Source organism: Hypanus sabinus, chromosome 13 (genome assembly GCF_030144855.1).
Source record: "Hypanus sabinus isolate sHypSab1 chromosome 13, sHypSab1.hap1, whole genome shotgun sequence".
NCBI classification, from domain to species: domain Eukaryota; kingdom Metazoa; phylum Chordata; class Chondrichthyes; order Myliobatiformes; family Dasyatidae; genus Hypanus; species Hypanus sabinus.
Genome location: NC_082718.1, coordinates 38,890,620 through 38,918,080, shown reverse-complemented (window position 1 = coordinate 38,918,080; position 27,461 = coordinate 38,890,620). Strand labels below are relative to the sequence as shown.

The 27,461-nt window shown below is 40.3% G+C and overlaps 1 protein-coding gene across 1 annotated transcript in view; it reads left to right on the top strand.

Annotated features, from left to right (window-relative positions):
* The first annotated feature begins 6,294 nt into the window (after positions 1 to 6,294).
* The window catches only part of tafa5a (TAFA chemokine like family member 5a), a 773,862-nt gene continuing 752,695 nt past the window's right edge, over positions 6,295 to 27,461 (top strand). Inside the window, exon 1 of the mRNA XM_059987460.1 lies at positions 6,295 to 7,601. Within this exon, the coding sequence (XP_059843443.1) occupies positions 7,499 to 7,601 (103 nt within the window). The 5' untranslated portion in view covers positions 6,295 to 7,498. The remainder of the gene's footprint in view (positions 7,602 to 27,461) is intronic.

The window sequence follows — 27,461 nt, the reverse complement described above, 5'->3', positions numbered from 1 at the left end:
AATTCCATAAATAAAATAATAACAAAATTAAGAACATAAGTTTGTAATAAAATACTGGTCCTTAATTCTAACACTGTAATTATTATTTGAACTATTGAAATGTAAAAGATATCACCAGTATGTTTAATCATAATGTTAGAATTGTTCAAGAATAGTAAGCAATTCCAAACCCTTACTTTGCTCCCACCAAAAACTCTGTACCTTGTCCAATACGTTTCTACCTGACTGAATGAGATGATTTGCAGCCTTAATTGTTGTGTGTGACCTTGACCTGAGTTTCAAATCTGTAACCTAAACCTTATCAGCACTTACTTTTATTACTTCCCACTGGTCTGTTTCAAGGACTCTGCAGTTTGATGTTTAATATTCTGAGTCTTATTTACTAATTTTTTGCCATTTGCACAATTTGTTCCTTTTTTGTGTGTGTTGGTTGTTTGTTTGAACACATACTTTGCTTCATGGCTGACTGCAGGAAGACAAATCTCAGGGTTGTACATTGCATACATACTTTAATAATAAATGTACTTTCAGTCTTTGGATTTCTTAATCTTTATGCATTGCAACACTGAAAGGCACTGTAAGCTCCAATGTCTTTGATACTCTAAATCTAACTTGAACTAACATTAATCCATTCAGAGGCATCCTACCTGTACTTTATCCTCCACTAAGTTTCAACCCTTTCCTTTAGTTGTCAAATAGCTCTTACTCCCAGTCATTCTCTGCAGATCAATTCATGATGCTGCTAATTTTGACCCCTGCAATAATTTTCAATCCCACACCTCATCCTCAATCCTTTTATACAGTTTTAAAATACTGAGCAGCATAGGAACCCATTTGCTTCATCATGTAAGCTCCAATGTTTTTGTAAAACAAAATATTTTCTCCCATTTTAAGCACATTCCCCTTATGCCTACAAAGTATCCTTCTCACACATATCTAATCCCTGGAAAAAGCTAGTGCTGTAGCTGCTTCCATTACCCTTTCAGTGATTCCAAATCCTGGTCGTGTTTTGTAAAAAAAAATGCTTCCTGTATTAACCACATTAAATCTGTTCCTTTTGATCACTGGAATTGATCTCTTTTAACATAATCTACCCAAACCCTTCTTGACTTTAAATTTCTCAGGCAATTGTTCTTCGAACCTTTCCAACTCTAATGGGAATTACCATAGCTTGTCTAGTTTATCCCTGAGAGCTCAATCCCTCGACTGTGAAAGCCTTCTGGTAAATAATCTCTCTGAAGCTGTCAAGTCTTCTTAAAATGCAGTGCATGGAAATGGACATTTTACTTTAGCAGGAACCAGTCAAATAGTTTTAGTATTTTTGTCTTAGTGCTCAGGCCCTCCGATCAAGAATTAGAATCATTTGGAGCTGTACAACATGAGACAGGACCTCTCAAAGGCAGCAATGGCCCTAGAAATGCACAATAATAAATAAATTCCATTGAATACTTCCATTCAATCCCAAAAAACAGCTATTGATCAAAATTCTGATTGTCTTAATCTTATTATTGTCTAACGCCATGTTGTTGTCTAATTGACCTTGTATTGTTTGAAGAACAAGTTGTAACATTTGCTATCAGCCATCTGAACACCACCCTTGTGTCTAAGAAGAGGAACATTGTGACTGGGATCGCTGTAGTTTTTACACTCACTTACTGTATTTCTCAAGCTTGGATACAGCCCACCTGAGTTAGGTAATTTATCACTACATATTAATAACTCTCAACTTCCCCTTTATAGATTTTATCTCAGCTAGAATCCCTATACATTCTGTTTGTTATAACTTAATGGAGTCTTTTACTTGTTAGACAGTAATGCAAGCTACTCATTTAGAACTTCAGTCAAGTCTTCTCTGTTTCTCTCTTTTTCTCCATCTCTCTATTCTCTCTCTCTCCTGCCCCTCTCCCCCTCTCTCTCTCCTCCTTCTCTCTCCTTCTCTCTGTTAATATAACATTTTAATGCAAACAGACTTCGCTATTCTTTGTTACACTCAATATGATTACAGAAGGCTTTTGGATTCCTTTTTAGATTAGCTGACAATCTATTCTTCCAGAATTTATTTAACACTCTTATTTTCTTTATGGCTTCATTTCTATATTTTATAGGTTCTCTGCGATATGATGTCTGTCCTTCCTCCCCCTCTTTGCCTTTTCATTTAATGTGTCATAGGTAGGAATTATTTCAAGGTTGTATTTGTAGAAATGTATCTGGCCTATACCCAAGTCATTTTTTCAATATAATCCATTGTATTTACTTATGTGCTGAAGAAGAGTCTCGGCCCAAACATCGACTCTTTATTCTTTTCCATAGGTGCTGCCTGAGCTGCAGTATTTTGTGTGTTGCTGCAGAATAGGCCCTTCCAGCCCTTCAGGCTGCGGTGCCCAACAACCCCCGACAACCTTGATTTATCCCTAAAGTAATGACAAGACAAGTTACAATGAACACTGTCTTGGGACTGTGGGAGAAAACCAGAACATCCAGAGAAAACACACACATTCCATGGGGAGGATATACAGAGACTCCTTACGGAGAACACCAGGAATGAACTCTGATGCCTCGAGCTTTAATAACCATTGCGCTACCATGGCGCCCAAGAAACTGGAGCACTCAGAGGAATCCCAGGTGGAAAACTTACATGCTCCTCACAGAAACCAGCAGGAATCGAACCCCTATCTGTGACCATTGGCATTGTAAGGCAACCATTGGGCTACCATACCATCCATATATACTCTTATATCTGTCAAATTTAGCTCTAATATACTTTGGCCAGTTCCCTCCTCAAGGTGTTGAAATTACCCCTTCTCCAATTATCGCTGTTGCTTCTCGCTCTTCTCCAAAACTTGTTTTAACCTTGTTCCTCAATGATCAATATTTGCAAGATGCTTCCCCCGCTTTGACATTTCTCACTTCATTTTTAGCAATGCAAAGGCATCTGACAATTCCTTCTTCCTCTTGGAGGAAGCTTTCTTGTTCAGGAAAGCTCTCTTTCATAAAGTTCGCAGCCCCTCACTGCCCTTTACAAATACTGCTTCATTTAACATTGGAGCAATTAGTTAAGTGGCATGGGCCTGACTTAACAGTGGCAGGCATCCAAGTGTCAGTGCTCCAGTCCCCCAGAGTATGCTTAGCTGCTGCTGTCCCTTTAAGACACAGACTGCCAGTTACTACCTGCCACATTCCTCCATGGAAAGTCTGTATTTAAAGGCCTTATGCTGAGCACTCAGTGCTCAACTGTAGGAGTTCCATCTCTAGTATTACTGTCTGTGACTTTTCCTTTGGCCTTCATTTGTATTGAGAGTCTGAGTCTATTCTAGACCTTAATATGCACTTTGGTTCACCACCATCCACAGCTCTCTCATTACAGAAAAGTCCAGCAGGACTTCCATTCCACCACCAGTTAAGCCTCCAGCAGTAATTTCTTCTTTATAAAGCTCCTGATTTAAAAAAAAAACCTCAGTTTTAACTCTGCTTTCAGAAACTTCTTCAAAACTTTATTCCTAACCATCATTTTATGACACTTTTTCTACTGGGCAGACATTGGCTTACATGGTATTCATTACATTGATATTGATATATAAGTGAAGCTTATTTTGACAATTATGGTCAAAAGTCAATGATCACCCATGACATGTCACAGCACATAATGATGATGACTGTACATCAAATACTTAATTTGCAAAACTTATTATAGGTTGATCGGGCTGGTGAAATTGTTATTATTCATTCACTGGCTTTAGAAGTCATTGGCAATACTGGCATTTACTCTCTATTGCTTACTGTGTCCTGAATTGCAGAGGCAGTTAAGAGTCCAATCACAAACAGAGAAAATCTGCAGATGCCGGAAATCCAAGAAATACACACAAAGTACAGGAGGAACTCAGCAGGTCAGGCAACATCTATAGAAAAGAGTACAGTCGAAGTTTCATCGGGACTGGAGAAAAAACGATGAGGAACCAGAGTAAGAAAGTGGGGGAGGGGCAGTTAAGTGTCTCCAATGTTATTGGCTGTGAGTAACTAGACTGGGTTAGAATGACAGATTTCCTTTCCTGATGGACATCAGTAAATCATATGGATTTTTACGACAATTTCATATTTTCAGGGTCCCCATTACTGAGATTTGTTCAAATTTCTAAATTATTAAACAATTTTAATTTACAATTGCCAAAGTGATATTCAAATCTCTAATTGAAGAGCCTGGACTCTGGCTGCCGATCTACTAATTTAGCAACTACACTGAAGTACAGATTGTACTGCATTGTAAGACATTTACAGAAATGGTTTTAGAAATGCTTGTGCATTTAACATGATCGCATTTTGTGTTTTCATATTGCGAGGATGGTCAGAATCTGGTAACATATTCTGTTTGCTCTAAGCCTATGAAGAGTGGAAGTGAATATCTCACTTCTGAAAAATGTCATGAATTTTCTCTTCACTTATTTCAGGAATCTTTTCTCCTGTTTAGAGTTGATCTGCGCTATTAAGATTTCCCTGCTGACATATGCTCTAAATGAAAGGTGACAATTGGCTGGGAGTGAGTTAACTCACTGTTCAATTATATTTTTCTCTCTCTTCTTAATGAAGAAAAAGTGCATTGCCACTGTTCATTTGTGTTACCTCATCACCAATCCATCTACAGTCAGTACTGCTTGGGAAATTGGCAGCAAGATGCTAACCTGCCACATTAGTGAATGCTTCCATGATCACTTTATGTGCTTACGGTCCACGGTCATCAGTGAAATATTGATCCTTTCAAAGCATTATTTCTCTCTGCTGGCTGATTTAAGATACAAACAGATATGTGTCCACATCCCATCTGAACATCTTTTAATCAGTTCTAGCTGAACCATGTGCTACATTATTTCATGTGTATGAAAGAGCAATTCTACGGACTGTGAAATTACCTGTCATCCTGATTATATACATTCTCATCTATAACCTGCGGGCTGATCCAATGAAAGACAGCAAGGTAATTTAAGTGATCAGTATTTTTACCCAAGCAAATCACTTAGCCAGGGATTCCTGCAATCTGCTGTAGAGAAAAGCTACAGGTTGGGTACAATTTTTGAGCACAACCTACTTCAGGCAACTACACAATTCCTCATGATGACATGTTGCCAGAGCAACATGCATAAACATCAGTCCCTTGGAGCTTCTAACCTTTATTGGCTCTATTAGGCAGTGAAGATGGTGATCAGCCAATCATCTGGTGACTCCCCAGTAACCCATAGACAAGGCAGTGATCAGGTCAGGGACACTGAATATCTCACTTCCTCCATTTTCAGAGACAGACCTCTGTATATATTGCCTGTAACATGGAGTGCCCAGAGTACTGGCATTTTTGATGAAAGGTGTATTTTTATTGTAATGGTTGCTTTGGTTCTTATCCATTTGAAATTGGATGAACCTGACGCGACCGGAATGAAGAATTGAGAATGTAGCTGATGATGGTTCTGTCTCCTGCAATCCAAACTGAAACTACAGTACTTTAAAGCATTTTAAGAGCGACAGGAAAGAGTTGTGAATTTAGTCAGCACCATCATGGGCATCTTCAAGGAGCGATGCCTCAAAAATGCGGCATCCAGCATTAATGACCCCCATCTCCCAGGACGTGGCATCTTCTCATTGCCACCATCAGGATGGAAGTATGGAATTCTGAAGCCACGCGCTCAACGATTCAAGAACAGCTTCTTGCCCTCTGCCATCTGATTTCTGAATGGACATTAAATCCACGAACAGTACCTGACTACTTTTATTTACATATACACTTACCGTAATTCACGGCTTTTTCTTTCCGTTATTACAAATTGCATTGTACCGCTGCCGCAGAGACAACACATTTCACCATGTATGCCAGTAATATTAAACCTGATTTTCCTTGCTGTAGATGACATTAACCTGCCCTCATAGAAAGTTTCTCAGCCGGTGCATGGCCAGCAATAGTGCAAATGGCATCATGGGACTCCATTATCACAGGAGACCACCTGGTACGGAATATTTGAAGAAAACATTATTTTTATTCCGCAAAAAGAGCCTAATCTGTAGCAAAGTGACAGGTGAGTATTTACAACAGGACAAATACCCGGAATCACGGTGGCCTACCGGGAAAACGTTTGTCAAATCAGTCTCAGGCTCTGCAGCCTGGCATAGGTCTGAAGCGTCATTGTCAGAATGCTGTGACCCGCGCAGTGATACGTCCAGTATCTCATTTAATCCACTGTATTAAGACACAAAACTTTATATTTTGAATCACTTCATACCTTGTGTTGCTCGTGTATGCCCCGTTATACAACGATTAGGCGCAAAATATTCCATTTATAAAGTTATGGTTCTGCTACTGAGGCATGATTTTGGGATCTCAGCGATGTTCCCACTTGCAAGTTATGAGCCCGCCTAACGACGCTCGGAGCGGAGTACGATCTTTACTCTGAAACGCTGACCCCGGTTCTTTTGCCACAGATGCTGCCTATCCCGCTGACGGGTTTCCAGCGTCTCTCTTGTTTTATTTCGAACAGAGCAGATTTAATGTTCAGTGAGTAATAAACGGGCGTTAAATTGCTAGGAAATTAAATGGGTTAGGATGATCTTTTCCAGGCTTACCCGCGGCGAATTTTGTGGGCGTGCTCGGACACGGGAATGTTATTCCTCGCTTTAAGAGGCAGCTGCGTCAGATGCTGCGAGAGGCTTGAATTCTACGCTCCAGTCCGGAACAGCGTTACTGGCGGGAGCCTTTCTGAAACACCTTGCAAACTTTGGATCAACGCCGTCCCTCGGGGCCGCTCGAAACAAACCGAAGCTGACTGAAAACGCTCTGTCGCCGACCACGTCTGGGGAGCTGGAGCTGTATCTCGACGGGGAGCTGTTAACAGGGGGCTCTCAACGTCAGCTGGTGGACGGATGTGATATTGTAACACGGCCTCTTGAAGTGTGTGTGTGTTTGTGTGTGTGTCGCCATCCACGGGCACCAGGCTCTCTCCGGAGCACACCTGGAGTCACTGTGTTGTTCTACGGCCAGGCTCTGTCTGATTTCATTCTCTTTAAATGGGTGTTACAAGTCATTGTCATCACGAAGCTCGTCTCCGGCCCCCAGCGTGTTGGGATGTTTTATAAGGTTAGGATCTGTAACGAGAGTCCCATACCTAGATACCCCTGAGCTGCAAGCGACCAAACCCGGGGCTTTAGTCAATGATAAATATTTTATATCTTCAAGGAGTTTGAATAAGTGTAAATAAAGTGGCTCGGGAAATCATTATATTGTTATTATTCATAATAAGCTGCCGAGAAACCTAACACGGAGGTCCGGCCCTGACTGCGGTCGGCTGCCGAAGGAGCGGGTGGAACTTCTGCATTGTGCGTAGGCAATGGACGGCGGAAGGCGACAGCGATGCTGAGCGGAGATCCCACAGGAGGGTCATGTCCCTGCTAGGGTTTACACGAGGAGGAAGGGTCTCTTTGGACAGGTGAATTGGTTTGTGAAGCGAAACAGACAGAACCCCCTTCCATGGCTCCACCAAACACCCGTAAGGATGCCAATACTTGGCCAAGCATGCCCTCAACTTTCTGGGCGGTGATCATCCTGGCTAGCCTCCTGATCGCATACTGCAGTGAGTATAGGTTTTCTTTTCATTTCTTTGCTACGGCCAATTAATCGACTAATAGCCTTGTATTAAATATCAATTCCTTGCATGTCCTTGAGCAACTCGGTGGTCAGATGTTGCTGAAATATGAAGATGTGTGTGTGCGCGCACGTTGTCTATTGATCGGTCCCGCTCCAGAGGAGCTCTGAGACCATGCTGAAAGAAGGCGAGAGCTGGGGCACTGATGTGTTTGTTACCTTGGTGTGGTCAGGTTGACAATTTGCTCAACTCGGACCAATCTATCAAGGCCCGAGTTCAAATTTCACCCGGACTCTTCCGCGTTTTGTTGAAATCGTATTGGCAAGTTGCGCTCAGTTATCGGGGCTGAGAATAACGGTAACCTCCTTCAAGGCCGATATACTGTCAGGGCTGCGTGACCAATTTCACCGCCTGTGGCCAAGAGCCGAGACCGTGTCACTACCCAGGAAGCTGATCTGATGCCCGCTGTCCATTTTACAGAAAACGATGATTATTCCCAAAGAAATGTTGGCACAGGAATGCTGAACTCTTGCCCGATTTTCCGAACGCCGTTTATGGGTTAAATCTGGACATGATCAGTTTGCGTTTAGTGTCGAAGTGACGTGGTAATTTTGAAGTAAAGTGCTCAGTTCGTTGGAGTGCAAATATCTAAATAAATCTAACTTTTCTGTAGTGCTGCGCTAGTGACATTATCGAACTGTCGCACCAGGGGCACGCAAGCATGAAAACGGAAAATTATATGCTGTTAATCTTCAGCTCAGTCGATATAATCTCGGCGAGATTCCATCTGTCCAAGTGTCTGGTGTGACCACCTTCGCGCTGTTTCTTTCTTCACCGACGCTGCTTGACTCGATGAGTGTTCCCGGCCTAGATTTTGGCTCAGCCGTTCAGCATCTGCAGTATTTTGCTTTTGAGGAAGTAAAGCCGCCGCATTTGGTTCAGTAAAATAGATTCATAGAGTTGTTGCAAACTACAGCACAGAAACAGGCCCTTTGGCCCATCTAGTCCGTGCCGAACCATGTAAAGTGCCTAGTCCCATTGACGGGCACCCTGACCATAGCCCTCCATACTCCCTACCATCGATGGCACACTGGGAAGTAATTGCATCTGGTCTGAGATTAAACCTGTTTTATTTTGTGCCTTGAGACCGCCAACGTTTTGTTTCAGCCCAGTTCTTTCTGTGGTGGCCACTGTTAACCCTTAAGATTACGCCAATGAATTGGCGCTTCTGTCCCCGACTTCATGCACGCTTCGCTTCTGGGAATGGAAGCGGCCAAGCTATGCAGAGAATCGCTTCATCTTCTTCCACAAATCTTATTAGTGTGTTTGCGTGTCCGTTTGTTATAAATCGGGACCGCGGAGCTTGACACAGTGACACAGATACAAATGATAAAATTACATCGTCTCACGCAAACATTTGAAAATGAAATCTCCCTATATGTAAACCAAACAGTACTTTATCAAATCCCATCAGAATAGAAGATATACGTATCCAGATGTTAAATTTAGTAATTATTTTATTTCATGGAATCGGCTCTTCAATATTGATGTTCGTAGTTAACTTTTCTAAACTAACGGGCTCAAAGCACATAGGCAGCTGAACTTTAAACTTCAGATTAAGATCCGCCACAGAAGCAGTCTATTTAAGCGATAAACCGGCCGCTGGCAAGTTGGCTTGAGGTCATTACAGCCGGCTGGAAATTAAATGATCCAAAAGAGATCGAGTGTGCGGTTAGTTTGACGCCGGGCTCGATGGCTGGAATGTAGTCGTGGAGCACGGAGAAATTGTACAGTACCCCGCATTTGCTCTCCAGTGCGGCGTGTCGCTTCGGATTTCACCGTCAAGGAGCAAGACGGGATAATATAAATCTGGAAATAAGAGTACAGAGCAGGTGTCGCTTTCGAGATATACTTGGATAAAACCTTCCCAAATTAAAACAAAAAACACACACACAACAGGAATATTTGGCATGGTTAACCATTTGAGAAGGCAAGGGTAATTGGTGCAGAGACAGCTACAGAGACAGGACTTAATTATCTACTGCCGTGATCAAATTCATATTGTTACAAACCAATATAATCAATTTAATTAAAACAAGAAAGCAGTGGACCGTCGGGTCGCAGGGTTTCCCAAACTTTGTTTTATATCAGCTATGCATCCCGACCATAGGTCCGGAACACCTGGAAGAAATGAGCTGATGTCCCGCAGGAGAGTCTCGGCTCGAAGCGCCGCTGAGCTCCTCCAGCATTTTGTGTGTGTTCTTCGGATTTCCAGCATCTGCAGACTTTCTCGTGTTTATCATATTCCGGTCGAGCATTTCAGATGGGTTCTTATATAAGCAGGCGGCGGGAACGGGGTGGTGATGAGGGGATGCAGATGGGTGAAGAGCCTGGTAAAATGCTCGGCTTACGTGCCTTGCAATTCTGTGTTCATTTGGCGCTGGCAGTTTGCGTAGAATAGAGAGTGTGAACGGTGAAGAAAATTAGCATAAGTTAAAGTTTTATCTGTGTTATAGAATGGGGTTGGGAGCTTAGCAGAAATCTAAAGTAACCCCTTAACTACTTTCATCCCAATTCTTTGTAGAATTACGGCGATTTGGTGAACTTCCTTACAGGAAGCTGAAACCTCTATAAAATGAAGGATCCATTGGTGCCTTCCGCTGGTTGGATTTAAAAGTGCACTTTTCTCAGTTGCTATAGTGACACAATGCAGACTTAAACGATAGGATTCAGCTGCCTGAGTTCAGCTCAGCTTTAAAAGAGCCAAGGTTATTTTCGTGTGAACAATATGGAGTATATAAAAAATATTTTTGACTATAAAATATCTTCATCTTTCCTGTGTGAATAATGGACGTCCTTAAAACTAGTAAGGTTCAAAGATACCTCCTGTGCATTTAATCATACGGCCCAGCCATCATGGGTAAAGCCCCCTCACCGGTGAGCACATCTACACGGAGCATTGTCGCAGGAAAGCAGCATCCATCGTTAGGGAACCTCACCACCCAGGTCATGCTCTCTTCCCGCTGCTGTCATCAGGAAGAAGGTACAGCAGCCTCAGGACTCACAGCACCAGGTTCAGGAACACTTATTACCCCTCAACCATCAGGCTCTTGAACCAAAGTGGATAACTTCACTTGCCCCATCACTGAAATGTTCCCGCAACTTGTGAACTCACTTTCAAAGACTCTTCATGTCATCTCTGTTTCTTTCTTTGCACAGTTTGTTGTCTTTTGCATGGTGGTTGATGCCCAGTTGGTGTGGTCTTTCATTGGTTCTGTTATGGATTAATTGAGAATGCCCACAAGAAAAAGAATTTCAGGGTTGTACATAGTGACATGTATATATATATATATTTGATATTAAATTTACTTTGAAATTTAGTAAGGCTATTTAAGATATTTCATATATTAACAAGCAAACATCAACTGAACAGCACCTAAACAAACCACAAGGAACGTGTGCTTCTGCACAGATAAATCTAGGTCAGCATATAAATTGTAACAATAAGTAAGAAGGTTGGTCGGCTGTATTTTTGTTTACGTTTGCTAGATTCATTTGCTTATAGGCATTTGAAGTGCATGCACAAAATGCTGGAGGAACTTAGCAAGTCAGGCAGCGTCCATGGAGGGGAAAAAAACAGTTGATGTTTTGGGTGGAGATCCTTTATCAGGACTGGAAAGGAAGGGGGCAGAAGCCAGAGTAAGAAGATGAGGAGCTGGTAGGTTGTAGCACTGAGACTAGGTGAAGGTGGGTGGAAGGGAAGGAGGAGGGGCACCAGAGGGAGGAGATGGGCAGATGACGAGAGGAGAAGAAGTGATCAGGGAACCAGTTCCTGCCTCTGGTGATCCCTTCCTTCCCTTTCTTCCATAATTCACTGTCCTTTCTTATCAGGTTCCTTCTTCTTCAGCTCTTCACTCCTTCCACCTATCGTATCTCTATCTCCACTGTGCCACCCACCTTCCCCCTCACCAGGTCCAACCTATCATTTGCCAACTTGTACTCCTTCCTCTCCCCCATCTTCTTATTCTGGCTTCTTCCCCCTTCCTTTTCAGTCCCACTGAAGGGTCTCAGTCCAAAATGTTGACAATTTATTCCCCTCCATAGATGTTGTCTGACTTGCTGAGTTCCTCCAGCATTGTGCATGTAATTCCAAATTCCCAGGATTTCTTGTGTTTAGACATTTGAAGTTGCTAAGTTAGTTGTGATTTTTACAGGTAAACGAAAAATGTAGATAAATAAGATAATGGGTTATCCAGAATTAATATATTATTTTGGAATATGATACTTTCTACCAAACCGGAAGAATCTTTAATGTGAAATGTAGTAATGATGAATAACTATTCTTTGTTTAAAAAAACTCTTCTTTGCTTCATTTGCTCTGAAGTAACAGCATTTCTGTGCTTTGAAACAACCCCTATTTCTGTCAAAGTTATGCAGGGTATCTGACAGCTATTGTGACACAGGTTACTATTGGTAATAAAACTGTAATACCTGAATATAACTAACAAAACAAATCCTAGTTATGCCAACAGCTGCAAGATTGATATTTGAATGATGGTAAATTCAATCTCACAATTTATGACATCAGCCAAGTTGTTTATCCCCTCATGCAATCAGTTTAATCTGCCCTAGCAACAAACACACTGTGTGTTTACATGCATTGGCTGTGTCAGTGCATTTTCTGCTTCAGAGCACCTTGCTGCATTAACCACCCACATAACCAGCTAGTCGATAGAAGGACTTGTTTTACAGTGATACTACTAGCCCATATATAAAAACGTTGATGTGCTACTGATGCAGTATTTCAGAGACGTGTGCTTTTATCTCAACTGAATATCTCTTTCTGGTTGTTAACATCACAATGATGTAAATCAAGGCCTTTAAAATTACTATTTGATGCAATTACCCCTTAAAGAATCATATGCATCTTTTTGGAATAATTACTTCATAAATTGCGCATGCTATAACTACTAACATTTTGCCAAATGCCAATGAAAAATATGAAATGACTGCAGACTAAAAGCTATATTTTATCCAAGAAGTACAATGCGCCTGCTGAGCCCACACTTCAGCATGGCTTAACAGTACAGTTTTATTTCTTCTTTGTATGTCTGCCAGCTGAGTGCATTTCTTAGAGAGTGACACACCTGATAAGATTGAATGTGATTTTTGCCATTGCTGGGGAGCAGGTTAGTGAACAAGTTCTCAAGGGAACAAAAATTATTTAAACTATTTGTTTGGTTCGTACATTTCCAACTATACATTTTTGAGAATACATCAAAAACGTGAATTAAAATTGCATACCCATTAGAGTGAAGATGTTAGCATTGGAGAATGAGGTGCATTCTTTTCCAAGCCCATAGATTAGTGCCCCATGGTTTACAACTAGCAGGTGGAACCCACAGTCCATTTCACCGCACGAGGCTTCTCTTCGGGCCTCAGCAGAGCGTCCCCACTTATCACACAATCGCCCTTCAGATCTATTATGAGTTCACTTGGAAGTTCGGAACAGTTTTGGGATCATGTATTCAATGAGTAGTTTCAATCTGCAGTACTTGTTCTTCATAATGAGGAGACTTTCATTTTAGCAAGTGGAACCCTTATACCATTGTATCTAGGTGCCAGAGACACAACAGAATCAGAATCAGGTTTAATATTATTGGCATATATCATGAAATCTGTTAACTTTGCAACAGCAGTACAATGCAATACATGATAATATAGAGAAATAATACTGAGAATTACAGTAAATATGTCTACTATAACTAAATATATATATATATATATATATATATATAAAACTTAAATATGTAGTACAAAAATATAGAAATAAAAGGTGGTAGGGTAGTGTTCATAGGTTCAATGTCAATTCAGAAATCGGATGGCAGAGGGGAGGAACCTGTTCCTGAATCACTGAATGTGTGCCTTTAGGTTGTGTACCTCCTTCCTGATGGTAACAATGAGAAGGGGTCATATCCTGGGTGGTGGGGGTCCTTAATGATGGATACTGCCTTTTTGAGGCACCATTCCTTGGAGATGTTCTGGATACTACAGAGGCTAGTGCCAATGATGGAGCTGACTAATTTTTACAATTCTCTGCAGCTTACTTTGATCCTGTGCAGTAGCCCCCACCTCCACATACCAGACAGCAGTACAGCCAGTTAGGATCTTCTCCATGGTACTTCTGTAGAAATTTGGGAGTGTTTTAGGTGAGATACTAAATCTCCACAAACTCCTAATGAAATATAGCTGCTGTCTTATTTATAGTTGCATCTATATGATAGATCCAGGTTAGGTCCTCAGAGATTTTGACACCCAGAAACTTGAAATCACTCACTTTCTCCACTTCTGATTCCTCAGTGAGAACAGGTGTGTGTTCCCTCATCTTATCATTTCTTAAGTCAACAATCAGCTCTTTAGTTTTACTGACATTGAGTGCAAGGTTGTTGCTGCAACACCACTCAGCTGACTGTTATATCTCGCTCCTGTCTATCTGAGATTTTGCCAATGATAGTTGTGACATCAGCAAATCTATAAATGGCATTTGAGTTGTGCCTTGCCACACAGTCATGGGTGGAGAGAAGGCAGAGCAGTGGGCTAAGTGCATAATCCTTGTGGTGCGGAGATTTGATTGTCAGCAATGTGGAGATGTTATTTCCAATCTGCACCGATGGTGGTCTTCCCGTTAGGAAGTCTAAGGGTCCAGTTGCAGAGGGAGGTACAGAGGTCTAGGTTCTGGACCTTTTCAATCAGAATTTTAGGAATGATGGTGTTAAACACTGAGATTTTAATTACTATTTATCCTGGGCATCTTTCCATACATCAAAATGTTTGACAAACAAACAGAATCTAAGTTGACTATTAAATCAATGATAGATTTGAAATTTCAGAAAATGTGGACTCCTTCATTACTCACTGTAATTGAAAGATAGTAAGGTTGGCATTTAGAAAGGATTTGATTAAATGGTAAAAGACTTTACTCATCTGAATCCTGATGATGTTCTAAAATATTACTGCAGTGATCATACATATGAATGGTTATCACCTTCTAGCTATGCAGTTAAGATTTCATCCTATCATTGTACAGATCACAAGGTAGGAAAGAGAAAACACTCTTAGTATACAGTATATCATTCTATGCAGGAAATTGAACAGTGTACATTTATTTTTCTGGGCTGTTGACAAAAGATTAGAATGAACCCTGAGCATAGATGCACAGTAAGGCATCAAACAATGTATCATGAAATGGTACTGTTCTGGTTTGCAGCCAGAATATGTCTTACAGAAGGTTTCCAACAGAGAGTTCCCATTTTCAATTGTCATCAGATATCAGACAAGAACTGCATTTGTAATGAAAGGATAACACAGCTCCTCAAGGCTACCATTAGATCTTATCAACTAATTTAAGGTCTGCATTTACAGCCATTTGAAGCAGTGATTTTCACTGTAGGAACAACTTAGAAACAGTAAAATGTTTATGTACACATTAAGTTGGGAGGAAAAATAAAACATGAATACAAAAACCAGAAACTCATCATGAAGAGCAGTAATTCCTTGAATTTATGGAACTAACATGCTGAACATAAAGCATAATGTTAAAAAGACACTGCTTTCCATAGTTTGCTGAAAGGTACCCCACTAGCATATTTTATTAATAACATCTAGAATATTTATGTTGGAATTCATTAAATATTGTAGCATTATTTCTGTTCTACCAACATTTGAAACAATACTAATGCTGCAGTTTTTTACACATTTTTTGCAGTGTGACATGATTTACGTCTATGTTTTTCAATGACCCTCATACTATTCGATCTGTTTATTCATCCTGTGCCTCTTCATGTGATTCCTTTTGTTTAATTTGTTTATGGTCAAACATGCATGAACGGACCACTGAAAATGTTTGATTGGCTGTGTGAAAGCAGATGGTGAGAAATGTAGATATGGTCAACATGTTCCCAACAATTAGATAAATTTGGTCATTGGTAATGGTTTCAATAAGTAATTTGCATTTGGTGATACTCCTTCTGGCTGGTATCTTAATAACAAACATTTCGTATTAATAATTCAACAATTCATGGACAGTTCCAATCTCATTTCTTGCATTCTGAACCACAATGGATTTAGCTGCTGCTCAGAAAAAAACTTTGCAAAACGGATCAAATGATGATGGTGTGGTTCTGTTGCAGAATTGTAATCGAGATTCTATAGGATTAATAAATCGGAGATGTGAGTTCATAGCTCACAATAACAGCTACCACACTACACCTCAACCACCAGGCTCTTGAACAAAGGAGGTAACTACACTCATTTGCCCATCCTTTGAGATGTTCCCACAACCAATGATCTCACTTTAGGGCTCTTCACTTTGTTATCTCATGTTCCCAATATTTATTACTGTTTATTTATATTTGTATTTGCACAGTTTGTTGTTTTCTGCATCCTAGTTGATTTGTCATTGATCCTTTTATAGCAACTATTCTATAGATTTGCTCAGTATGCTCACAGGAAAATAAATCTCAAGGTTGTATATGGTGACATTTATGTACTTTGATAATAAATTTTATTTTGAACTTTATATAATTTCAATTTAGATTGATCATCTAGAATCTGTGAAACCAAAAATTACCAACTGGTCTTAATAAAATGACAATGACTGCTTGTCCAACCATTTCACTAATGCCCTTAAAAACAGGCAATCGGCATCCTTTCCTGGCCTGACCCAGGATATATGACACGTAACTTCAGACTCAGCACATGTAGCTGACACTTAAAAGTTAACTGAAGTGAGGTACCACATCATTCGTTGTACCAATAATATTACCCTCAAATTGAGAAGGAGTCTACATAGAAGGACCACCTGACCTTGACCTAGGCTCAAAATTCAGATGCATCAAATTCTCTCCTAGTCCAAATGATGATGCAAAGTCCTCGTAAACATACAGAAGCTGGTGCCTAAATTGGGAGAGCTATCGTATAGACTAGTGAACAAACAGCCTGACTGCTTCATTGCAATCCCCAAAGATGATGCACACGTGACTGTTAAACAAGGTAACAGCCCCTGATAATACAGGAAATCTACTCGCATACACAGACAATTGGCTGACTGGCAAGAGGCAAAGAGTGGGAACAATGTGGGCCTTTTCACATTGGCAGCAGGTGACTAGTTATGTCTTGCAGGGGTTGATGTTGGATCCATACCTTCCACGTTATACGTTAATGATCTGGATGATGGAATTGATGTCTTTGTGGTCAAGTTTGCAGATGATACAGAGACCAGCAGTGTTGAGGAAACAGTTGTCTCCAGAAGCACTGGACTCATTAGAAGAAAGGGAGATGATAGTTGAGTGGCAGAGCAGTCTGGTTGGGCCAAATGGCTAAATTCTGCTCCTATTAATTATGGCCTTATAGTCTTATGGTCAAATATCCCTGTCTCATCAGCAGAACAGATCTACCAACAGTTAAATACAGACATTGAAACCTCTTCCTCATTGCCACCTACCTCCACTATCAGTTGAATAGCACTTGGAAGACAAACTGAGAACAGCAAGAACAGAGAATGTATCCTGGGCAGGGACCTGATTGTCCATCACCAAAATTAGTATGATTATAGACTGAGCTAGCTGAGTCAAGAAAGACAGTACTGCCAGATTGTTGGTGGGAGGTTGAGAGCAAACCAGCACGTGGTTTAAATCTACCTGTTGATGATGGATCTATTCAAGTCATCATTAATAGAAGTGACCATTGCACAGATCTTATGGAGACAATTTCTCATCTTCATACTAGAGACACCCTCTATCATTTATACTGCACAATAGACATGCCTAGTGGGATGGACTATGATAATATAGAGGAAGCTCGAAGCTGGCCATCCAGCAGCTGCTGAGAATCATCTGCAATCAAAGGAATGTGCACCACCAAATCTGTAAACCTATGGCCCACCGCATCCGTCAATGAATCAAGACAGGGCTCCAGTCATGCCCAACAACAAAGACATCTTCCAATCAACATAGGTAAGGTCAAACTCCTGCAGTTAAACCACTTCTAGTCAAGAATGATGTTGGATAATTAAGCAACCAATATGAAGAGGGTGATCTAAAAACATCCTCATTCTTAACAACAGTTAATATGAAAAAAGGCTAAAAAATGCCGAATAGATGATATAAATCTGCTTCTTTCCCCACCACTACAAGAGTCAATCTTTAGGAATTCTAATGCACACATTATGATACCAAAGGAAGTCAGAGAGATTTAGATACATCGAGGCAATGGGACAAGACAACATCTAAACTGTAGTACTGAAGGCCTGCACCTCAGAATTAGCTCGACCTATATCCAAGGTGTTCCAGTCAATCTGCAAGATTGGCTGCTACCCAACAATGTGAAGAATTACATAGGCGTGTCCTATTCACAAGTAGAAGAAATCAGATCTGACAGATCTGATTTAGACCAATTACTGCCCCATTGGTCTACTCGGAATCATCAGCTCTTGCAGTGCTGGAAGCTATTGTCAACACAGCTGTCAAGTAGTATTTACTCACCAATAATATGCTTGCACGTGTCCTGTCTTTGACTTCTCTAGGACTCCTCAGCTCCACACTTGACTACAGTCCTCTTCCAAACATTGATCAAAGCGACATACTCCAGAGGTAAGATGTAAGTGACCGCTCTTGGCATCAAGGCAGAATTTGAGCAAATAGAGTTACTAAGATTGAAACTGTGTCAATGGATATTATAGAGAAAACAATCTGGTGGCACAATGGAGGATTCTGCTGATGGCTCTCAGCCCAAAATGTTGACTGTACTCTTTTCCATAGATGCTGCCTGGCCTGCTGAGTTCCTCCAGCATTTCGTGTGTGTTACTTGGATTTCAAGCATCTGCAGGTTTTCTCTTGTCTGCACAATGGAAGATAGTTGTGGTCATCAGAAGTCAAACATCCCAATTCGATAACATCATTGTTGCAGTTCCTCAGTGTAGTGTCCTAGGCCGTCAGCTGCTTCAAAAATAACTTTAATTCCATGATGCAGTCAAGTAGGGCTGTTTGCCAATTGCTCAATGTTTAATACCATTCATGGCTCCTTAGTCAATGAAGGAGCCCGTTTCTTCTCACAGAAAGAGTTTCAACATTTTAATTCGGCCTGATAAAAGGCAAGTAACATTCATACTGCCAAGCAATGCAGCCGTTCAGGAAGACACATCACCACCACCTTATTAAGTGTAGTGGATTCTGCTTTTGCCAGTGATGGCCAGGTCCCAAAAATGAGCTTAACAAAAATGTTCTGTTAATGCGAAGGTATGATTGATGCAAGATAGCTCTGGTGAGACACGGTGACATTTTGTAGGGAGCAAATAAAATTACAAACTATGCTATTCAGAACAGCTTTTCTGGACTACAGTCATTGCAATCTGTAGCCTATAATTGCCCTTTGTGAGTTGTGCCAATTTGTACGACCTGGCATTTTTGTGGTATCGAGAAGAATTCGGCGAACTGGACTCTCAAGAATGCAGGTATAATCATAGCGGCCATTGCTGGAGCAAATTTTGGACCAGGTCGAAGTGGTGGGACACAGGCCCAAGAGTAAAAAATGAACCAATTTAAGCATTGAGCCAAATTAAAAAGAGGCTGAGGCATAAGAACAAACAGATGTTTAGCTCACTGCTCTGTGAGGATTTACTTACCTCAGTGCTGAACTGACTCTGTAGCTGCAGCCTGCAGCACTAAACTGGCCCCATAGCTTTTGTGGACTTTGTATTTCATGGTCTGTGTGTTATTTGTTTACTTTTTCTTATCGTTTGGACAATTTGTTCTTTTTTGAGATCTTACTCCTCCATTGCACTGTGGCTGCAAAATATACCACTTACGAAAGGCAGCGGAGTTAGTTGAACCAGCTTTTCATTTCAAGTGCCTGAATGTCTTCACCAAGAAAAGCAGAACCAGCAGATGCAAGGGAACAGCATATTCTGCATATTCCCAACTGGAGTGACACATTATCCTGACGTGGGAATCAATCACTGGTCTTTTATCAGAATCAGGTCTAAATCCTAGACTCCTCAAGAAGGGAAAAAAGCAGATCACCACCACCTGTCAAGTCTGATTAGAGGTTGACAATAAATTCTGGCCTTGAGAGCAATACAGCTATCCCAACTTAATTTTTAAAAAAGTCATGAACTATTAATTTGCAGAAAAGCTCTACAATGTCCCTTTTTGCATGAAATAATACAGCTTGGTAATAATGTTGAAAAATTATACCATACTTAGATTGTTAAGAAGATTCAATGTGAAGTGGTCACCACAAAAAGTATCTTCTCTGCCAGCTGCAGCTTGATGTTTGTAAGCTTTAGGGTTACCGCAAAGGAGACTTTCATATCTTGAATATATTTTGAATAAAAATAAATGTAGATTCTTATAACCTAACAAATGAATGATGTTGCCCTGGTAGAACTATAAATTCTTGGCAGAAAGCAGATAGATACCTCTTGGGATTTGAGGCGAGTGCTGAATATTTTTGAACTGTATCATTACTTGCCAGAAAGTCAATAGGGAATTGAACTAGTTTGGCAGCATTTAGTCAGAGCACTTGGCATAAGCAACAAATGATTTCTCGAGGGGTTTTACTTGGACTGATCATCAGCATTGATAAGCAGTGTGTATTATGGTTTAACACTTGCATTTCCAGGAAAACAATGATCTCTAGACATCTTCGTCATATCTCTACTTCCTCTTACTTTGTGTATTTGTTAGCGGTGTCATCGTTAATTGCTCTTATACGTTAATTTGTTTCTCTGCTTCTTTTCTCTGACTTGAGGCTCAAATGCTCCCCCATCCATCACCTGACTGAATTTGTCCATATATTGAATAGTGTCTTATTTGAGTCCACTAATTCCAAATAAGGCTGTGGTTTAGAGAAGCTGTATGGAACCTGGTTATGTTGCCTTTTCTATACAATTCTTTGCTTCATTCACTGAAGGGTGTCCAACTTTGGTTCAGGAATGCCAGATTGTTGTGATCTGGAAAATATTAACAGCACTGATTTCATTTTTGTACTTCTGGTTCTTTTCTCGTCTCCTCTTATTACTTCAACTCAACATTTTACAGCCTCTGAAATTAATATTGAAGTCAGCAATTACATATAATAATTCTGCTGTTCTATTTTATAATTCCGGCAGATTATTCCATGAAAGGTTATCACCTTATTAGTGAAATGCTTGCATTCATTTTGTCCCTTACTGTTTTCTCTCATCTCCTCACCTCTGAACTTGTTTCTAGATACCATATGGTAGGTGCTGTATTTCAATAAAATTTGAGTAATCTTGTATGTATCTTATTTGATTAAGCATTCTTGTTCATTTACATAATTAATTAAGTGTTATATGTAAAAATACGTCATTATGCTACCACATGATTTGTGCACTCCTTGCTTTAAGTTCAGACCTACATTCCCAGACTCCTGTGTCTTCTTTTGAATTAATTTAATGCTTTAAAGTTACAAAACATAACAGCGGCATCTATTCCAGTGGCTGGGCATTATTGGGTAACAGCAAATCTATTTATCACATTGCTGTAAGGTTTTATGCTTAACTATCATCTCCTCACTATTTTGGCAAAATACTCTGTATTTATTGGGAACATTTTCTGCAGTTCTGTCATAAGTTCATCTTCTTCTGTCGTTTACTCTGTTTACTGCAAAAATTAAGTTTCTTTGCTGTACAATTTTAGCTGTATATATATTCCTTTGAAATTTTGTTGTAGATATTGATAATTGGGGAGCAACTTGTTTGTAGATCGAGTTCACCCTAAATTGGAGGCAATTTTTCCTGGGAGAGTTCCAACTGGTAGCTGAGGTTTGACATGTGTAAACATTTCATAATGTTCAATCACTGAAGAAAAATTAATTTATTTTAATTAAAATATGATATGTTTTTAAATGCTCAGCAGAGTAGTCGGCGTCTGTGAAAAGGGAAACAGAATTAATGTTTGGGGTCAAAGATCCTTCATCAGAGTTCTGGACATTTTCTCTCATTCACTTTCCACTGAAGTTGCTTGTCCTGAGGAATATTTCCAGAATTCACTGTTTTTATTTCAGACTTCCAGCATCTGCAGTTTTTGATTTTCCAAATGCCATTAATCAATTTACTAAGTTTAAAGTTCAAAGTCAATTTTATTATCAAAGTACATATATGTTACCATATACAACCCTGAGATTCATTTTCTTATGGGCACACTCAATAAATCTACAGAATAGTAACAATAATGGGATGAATGACAGATCACCCAACCAAGGTGATCAACCAAAGTGCAGAAGACAACAACTATGCAAATACAAATATAAATAAATAGCGAAGAATAATGAGAACATGAGATGAGAGTCCTTGAAAGTGAGTCCATTGGTTGTAGGAACATTTCACTGATGAGGCAAGTGAAGTTGAGTGAACTTAATCCTATGTTAAAGAGCCTGATGGTTGAGGCGCGGTAACTGTGCTTGAACCTGGCAGTGCAAAATTAATGAAACAGTAAATAATAAGCTTCACTCACGAATCTGTCAGGGTCATTTATTGCACTGGTGCTCCTGGTCTGGCTGAGTCTACACTGGAAAGAACAGATATAGGTTGGGGACCACTCTACTGAGCATCTTCATACTGCAGCAGAAGGCAAGGTCTCCTGGTAGTCACCTATTTCAATTTGGCTTCCCATTACCCCACTGACATGGCTGTCCATGGCCTCCTCTACTGCCACAATGAGGTCAAACTGAGGTTAGAGGAGCAACACCTCTTATTCCTGATGGTATGAACATAGATTTCTCTAGCCTCGCCCCCTCTGATCCACCTCCTGTACCTTTTTCTCTGTTTTTCCCATTCTCAAAACCCTCTCACTCCTGCTCTTCTTCTCTGGCTTTATGACCTACCTAACCAATGGTTAGATTCCCTATATCCCTCCCTTTATTTCACTGTTCTCTCCAATGATTGCTTCCTCTTCTTCTGTCCCATACCTCTTCCACCTATCAGATTCCTTCTTCTTTAGCCCTTTACCTCTTTCACTATCCCCTCCCAGCTTCTCATGGCTTCCCTCCTCCCCCACCCACCCACCTTCATCACAGCTGTCACCTGCCAGCTTGTACTTCACCCCCTCCCGCCACCTTCTTAATCTGGCTTCTACACCCTTCATTTCCAGTCCTGATGGAGGGTCTCAGCCCAGGTTGTTGTTTTATTTTCCCCATTGATGCTGCATCCTGAGTTCCTCCTGCATTCTGTGTGTGCTGCTGAAGTATTCATATACCATGTGATTTTAAAATAAATTGATGTATGTTCAGTTTGTTCTTTTGGTAAGTGTATTTTTATTGAAAGTCAATGTCAATTTGTAGCCATTTCTCAACAACGTTCCCTGTGTTCTCTTTAGCTGAAGAGCAGCTCATGGGCGAGAAACATTTTCTGATATACTACTTATGTGGAGGGACTTGCTTTCAATTCCTTTAGTCCAGGGGTTCCCAACCTGGGGTCCATGGACCCCTTGCGTAATGGTATAGGTCCAAGGCATAAAATGAGTTGGGAACCCCTGCTGGTATGTGCAATGCATGAGAGCAGATGCAGCACAATTTGTTGCATTTTGCATGAAAGTCATGGAAATCCTTTAGGAGTTCCTTTTGCTTAGAGTTCAAAGTTCAAAGTAAATTTTATTATCAATGTACATATATGTCACCATATGTAGCCCTGAGATTCATTTTTCCATTGGGCACACTCAGCAAATCAGTAGAATATTAACAATAACAGGATCAATGAAAGATCAACCAAAGTGCAGAAGACAACAAACAGTGCAAATGCAAATATAAATAAATAATGAGAACATGAATTAAATAGACCTTAAAGTGAGATAATTGGTTATAGGAATATTTAAATGATAGAGCCAAGTGAGTTTTTATTCAAGTGAGCTTTTATTCAAGAGCCTGATGGTTGAGGAGTAGTAACTGTTCTTGAACTTGGTGGTGAGAGTTCTGAGGCTCTTGTACCTTCTACCTGGTGGCCACACGAGAAGAGAGCATGAGCTGGGTGGTGAGGATCACTGATGTTGGATGCTGCTTACCTGCGACAGCATTTCATGTAGATGTTCTTCATAAGTGGTATTCTACACTGTTTTGATAATTGACATCGGCATGATGTTTTGTGATTGGTTATGCATGTTTCAAGGTGGCTTGAAACTGACTTTAAATCTAGTCTGAAGAAAAATAGTTTCCATAACTAAGATTCCCCACAGGTTGATGTTGTCTCCTGTTGCTTTTCGAAACTGTCAGAAATTTATGTGCATTAATATGTTCCTCTCCAGTGTAAACAACCAAGGAAAATGTTGATGTATTATTGCAATAATTTACCAACAGGCTGCTCTTTATTTCATGTGTAAACATCTTTCACAAACATAATACTTTCATTTCCTGTAGTTAAAAAAATGCTGGTGATATGTATAATATCTAAGTATGGATAACTGGAAGAGGCAGTGGCAAACTAATTGACAGTATGAAAATGAGATACAGAGGTATTCAGCTGGAGAAAAAAGATAAATTAATGCAAGAATGAAAAACATTTGAAATAAACTTAGCAGATCATTTCTTACTTAGGTTTGGTACATTATATTTTAACAAATAACTTTAGTACCATGAATTGTAAATTAAAACACTGAAACGAAATCAAAGCTGACAGGGTAATTTTTCATATAACTGCTGAGGCTATTTACATTCAGAGCCACTACATATTATTGATATATAATGTAAGTGAAAAAATGATATTGAGCTTAATTAAATTTCAATTTCATTATGCATTCATAGGTTTGGAGTCATCATCTAAGTAGTTTTGTGGCTGACTTTCTGAATCTTTGACTAACATATTTCCCTGTCACTTTTGAACGTAAAAGTAAACATTACATTTTGCAAAAAATAAAACTGAGTTATGGTGGATAGGATATACATGGATTGAGACATAAGATTTTTGACCTGATTGAAATAAATCCTAATTCCCACTACTGGTGTGTTGTAGAACTATTGATTAGGAGCAAAGGATCCGGTGACAAAACTCACTAGGGTTATCAGGCACACTCTAAACCTTTTTTGTGCCATGGACTCTGTAGTGACCTCGAACAAAGTCACTGAAGAGACTTTGAAGCTTGTGGATATAGAAGTCTTTATTCAGCAAAACAAGCAGCAGACATCATACCTGAGGCACTCGTGGAAGAAGATGCCTAACTGGCCCAATATTAAATGATATTTTTATATGCTAACAATCAAAGATAACTGCAGTTCTATAGTTATAATGTATCTACAGTGCTTCCTTTGAATCATATATATGTTATCAAAATCATGTTATATGGTTATATTATGGACAGGAAAGGAATGGAGGTTTATGGGCTGAGTGCGGGCCAGTGGGACTAGATGAGAGTAAGCGTTTGGTACGGACTAGAAGGGCCGAGATGGCCTGTTTCCGTGCTGTAATTGTTATATGGTTATATATAATTTTCAAACATTTCCATTTTCACACCCACACTCCAGACACCCAAAATTAATGTTAAATCCCATTCACTCTGGGCAGCATTCGTGCATATGTAGGCATGTGAGGTCAAGTGAAGTGTTTCTTTCTTTACAATCAACCCTAATTACCATTGTTCAGAGCTGCATTTTAAATTCAATCAACAATCTATGTTAATGTCTGAGGATGGGCTGCTATTGAAATCAATATTTGCTCTCTACCACAACTCCAGAATATATCCTAACAGACCCCTGCCATTAACTGAGGGGTCTGTGGACTCCAGGTTTGGAACCACTGCTCTAAACTGGGATTTTGCAATCAGTGACTGGTACATAACCTGGGTGCCAGAAGCAACACATGGTTGGAACCTTGTACATTAGTGTTATGTTCAGTACTTGTGTGGGAGTGGAAATGATTGGTTCTGCTAAAGAGAAGAGAGGGAGAAATCAATAATAAGAGCGGGAAGAAGTGAAGACAAATTAAAGGAGTTGGTGGAGATGGCCCCTGGCAAATTGGTGAATGGGGAAATCTAAAGGAGAGCAAGAGGCGGTAGTGCCATCTTGAAATGGGGAGGGAAATGATTGTGATTTTTCTCTATAAGTTCAATAATGCTTATCGTACTCTGGAATTCAAGGTACAGTTTCTGTAATATAGTCTGAGTTACGATTGCCTCAAAATTCTTTTGCACAAACAAACAAAATCAGGTGCAAGTGAAAATCACTGATGTTGGAATAAGTTGTGTTGCACACACATTTTAGCACAGCACCCCACCACAGTAACACACACAAAATGCTGGAGGAACTCAGCAGGTCAGGCAGCATCACTGAAACGGAATGAGCAGCCAATGTTTCGGGCCAAGATCCTTGTTCAGAACCACCACACCACAGTGACTACTACGGTTGCTATCTCGGAACTATGGGCTTTGGTGAGATGGGGAACTGATGAAAGGTCCAATGGAAGAGTGTAGAAGCTGATGGAAACCACTAAGATCTATGGATATGACAACTGTAGGGAGTCTCTGCATTAAAATGAATTCTCAAGTCAAAGATTCAAACAGTGTGATGCATCAAAGGGAGATATGGATGCCTGGACACCTTGTACCATTTAGTTTGAGAGGGACTGCATCAGTCAGTTGGCCATAGATTTTGCGACCGAGCTGTCTAGGTACGCAAGCCTGGGCAATACTATATGTAGAGACTGATACAGTTTGATACCGGCAGCATCACAAGAGTTGCCAGCCAGCATTCGACTCAAAGTAGGGACTCCACCTCTGGAACGTTCCCTCAGGGTTTACTCCCGAAGCCTTCCCCATGAGTGGGTATAGCCGCAAGGCAGCCAAGGTTTGGGCTCAGAGTTTTCCTTCTCCTAGATGAGCTGGCAACCATGGCTGACAAGCCCCATCTGCTCAAAGTAACTGGTTTTAGGACACCTGTAACCTGCCTTCACCTGTCAATAGAAATAGTTCCACTGGGCTTTGTAGCTAAGCCACACATGAAGGTCAGGGGCTGGACTTAGTTGTCCAAGGCCACGCTGTTGGGAGCATTTAATAGGTAATGTGAGCTTGTCCTCATAACCAATCCTGACTATAATAACCTTAAGGAACCAACCATTTTGAATACAGACTGCAGAACTCATAAGGCCATGTATGGAGGGCTACACAGGTGTGGATCTAGAAGTCAATGCTTATTGGAGCATTAGCCCATGCACCTGTCCACTCAGATAAGTGTGTTGTTGCTGTATAGATTAGACCCAAATTCCTCATACTAATTCAATAGTATGCCCTTCGTTTTCCTAGCCCTTTGGTTATCACAGGGACCATAACAACCAGACATTGGAATGCTTCAATAAAATTAAACACATGAGTGAATTTCATGTGTGATTTGGAGAATCTACTGGCATGAACTGAGCATAACAGAGAGAACCTGATTAAAAGGCTCATTTGGGTTTGGGTGACACAGAGTCAATGCTGATCCTCAAGAGTTGGATGTGGAAGAGAAATAGCCTAATTGGGAATCAAACTCAGGTCACTGGGTTTAAAGTCCAGCACTCTACAACTGAAGATTGTGAGTGAAGCCAATTGCAGGAACCAACTTGCAAACAGGAGTTGATGTGCAAATTCAAAAGCAAGTTTACTTTATTTTAGCCAAAACAGACATGGGCAAAATATAAGCAAACAATCCAACCCAAAAATGCAATAATCCAAACACAAATTCAGTAATGCAATATCTTGATGCACAAAGAAGATCCAAAAATGTCAGACAATAAGCAGAGATACAAAAACACAGACCCACTCAGAAAAGACACACAAACATATACCAGAGGCTCATGCGACTTACAAAATC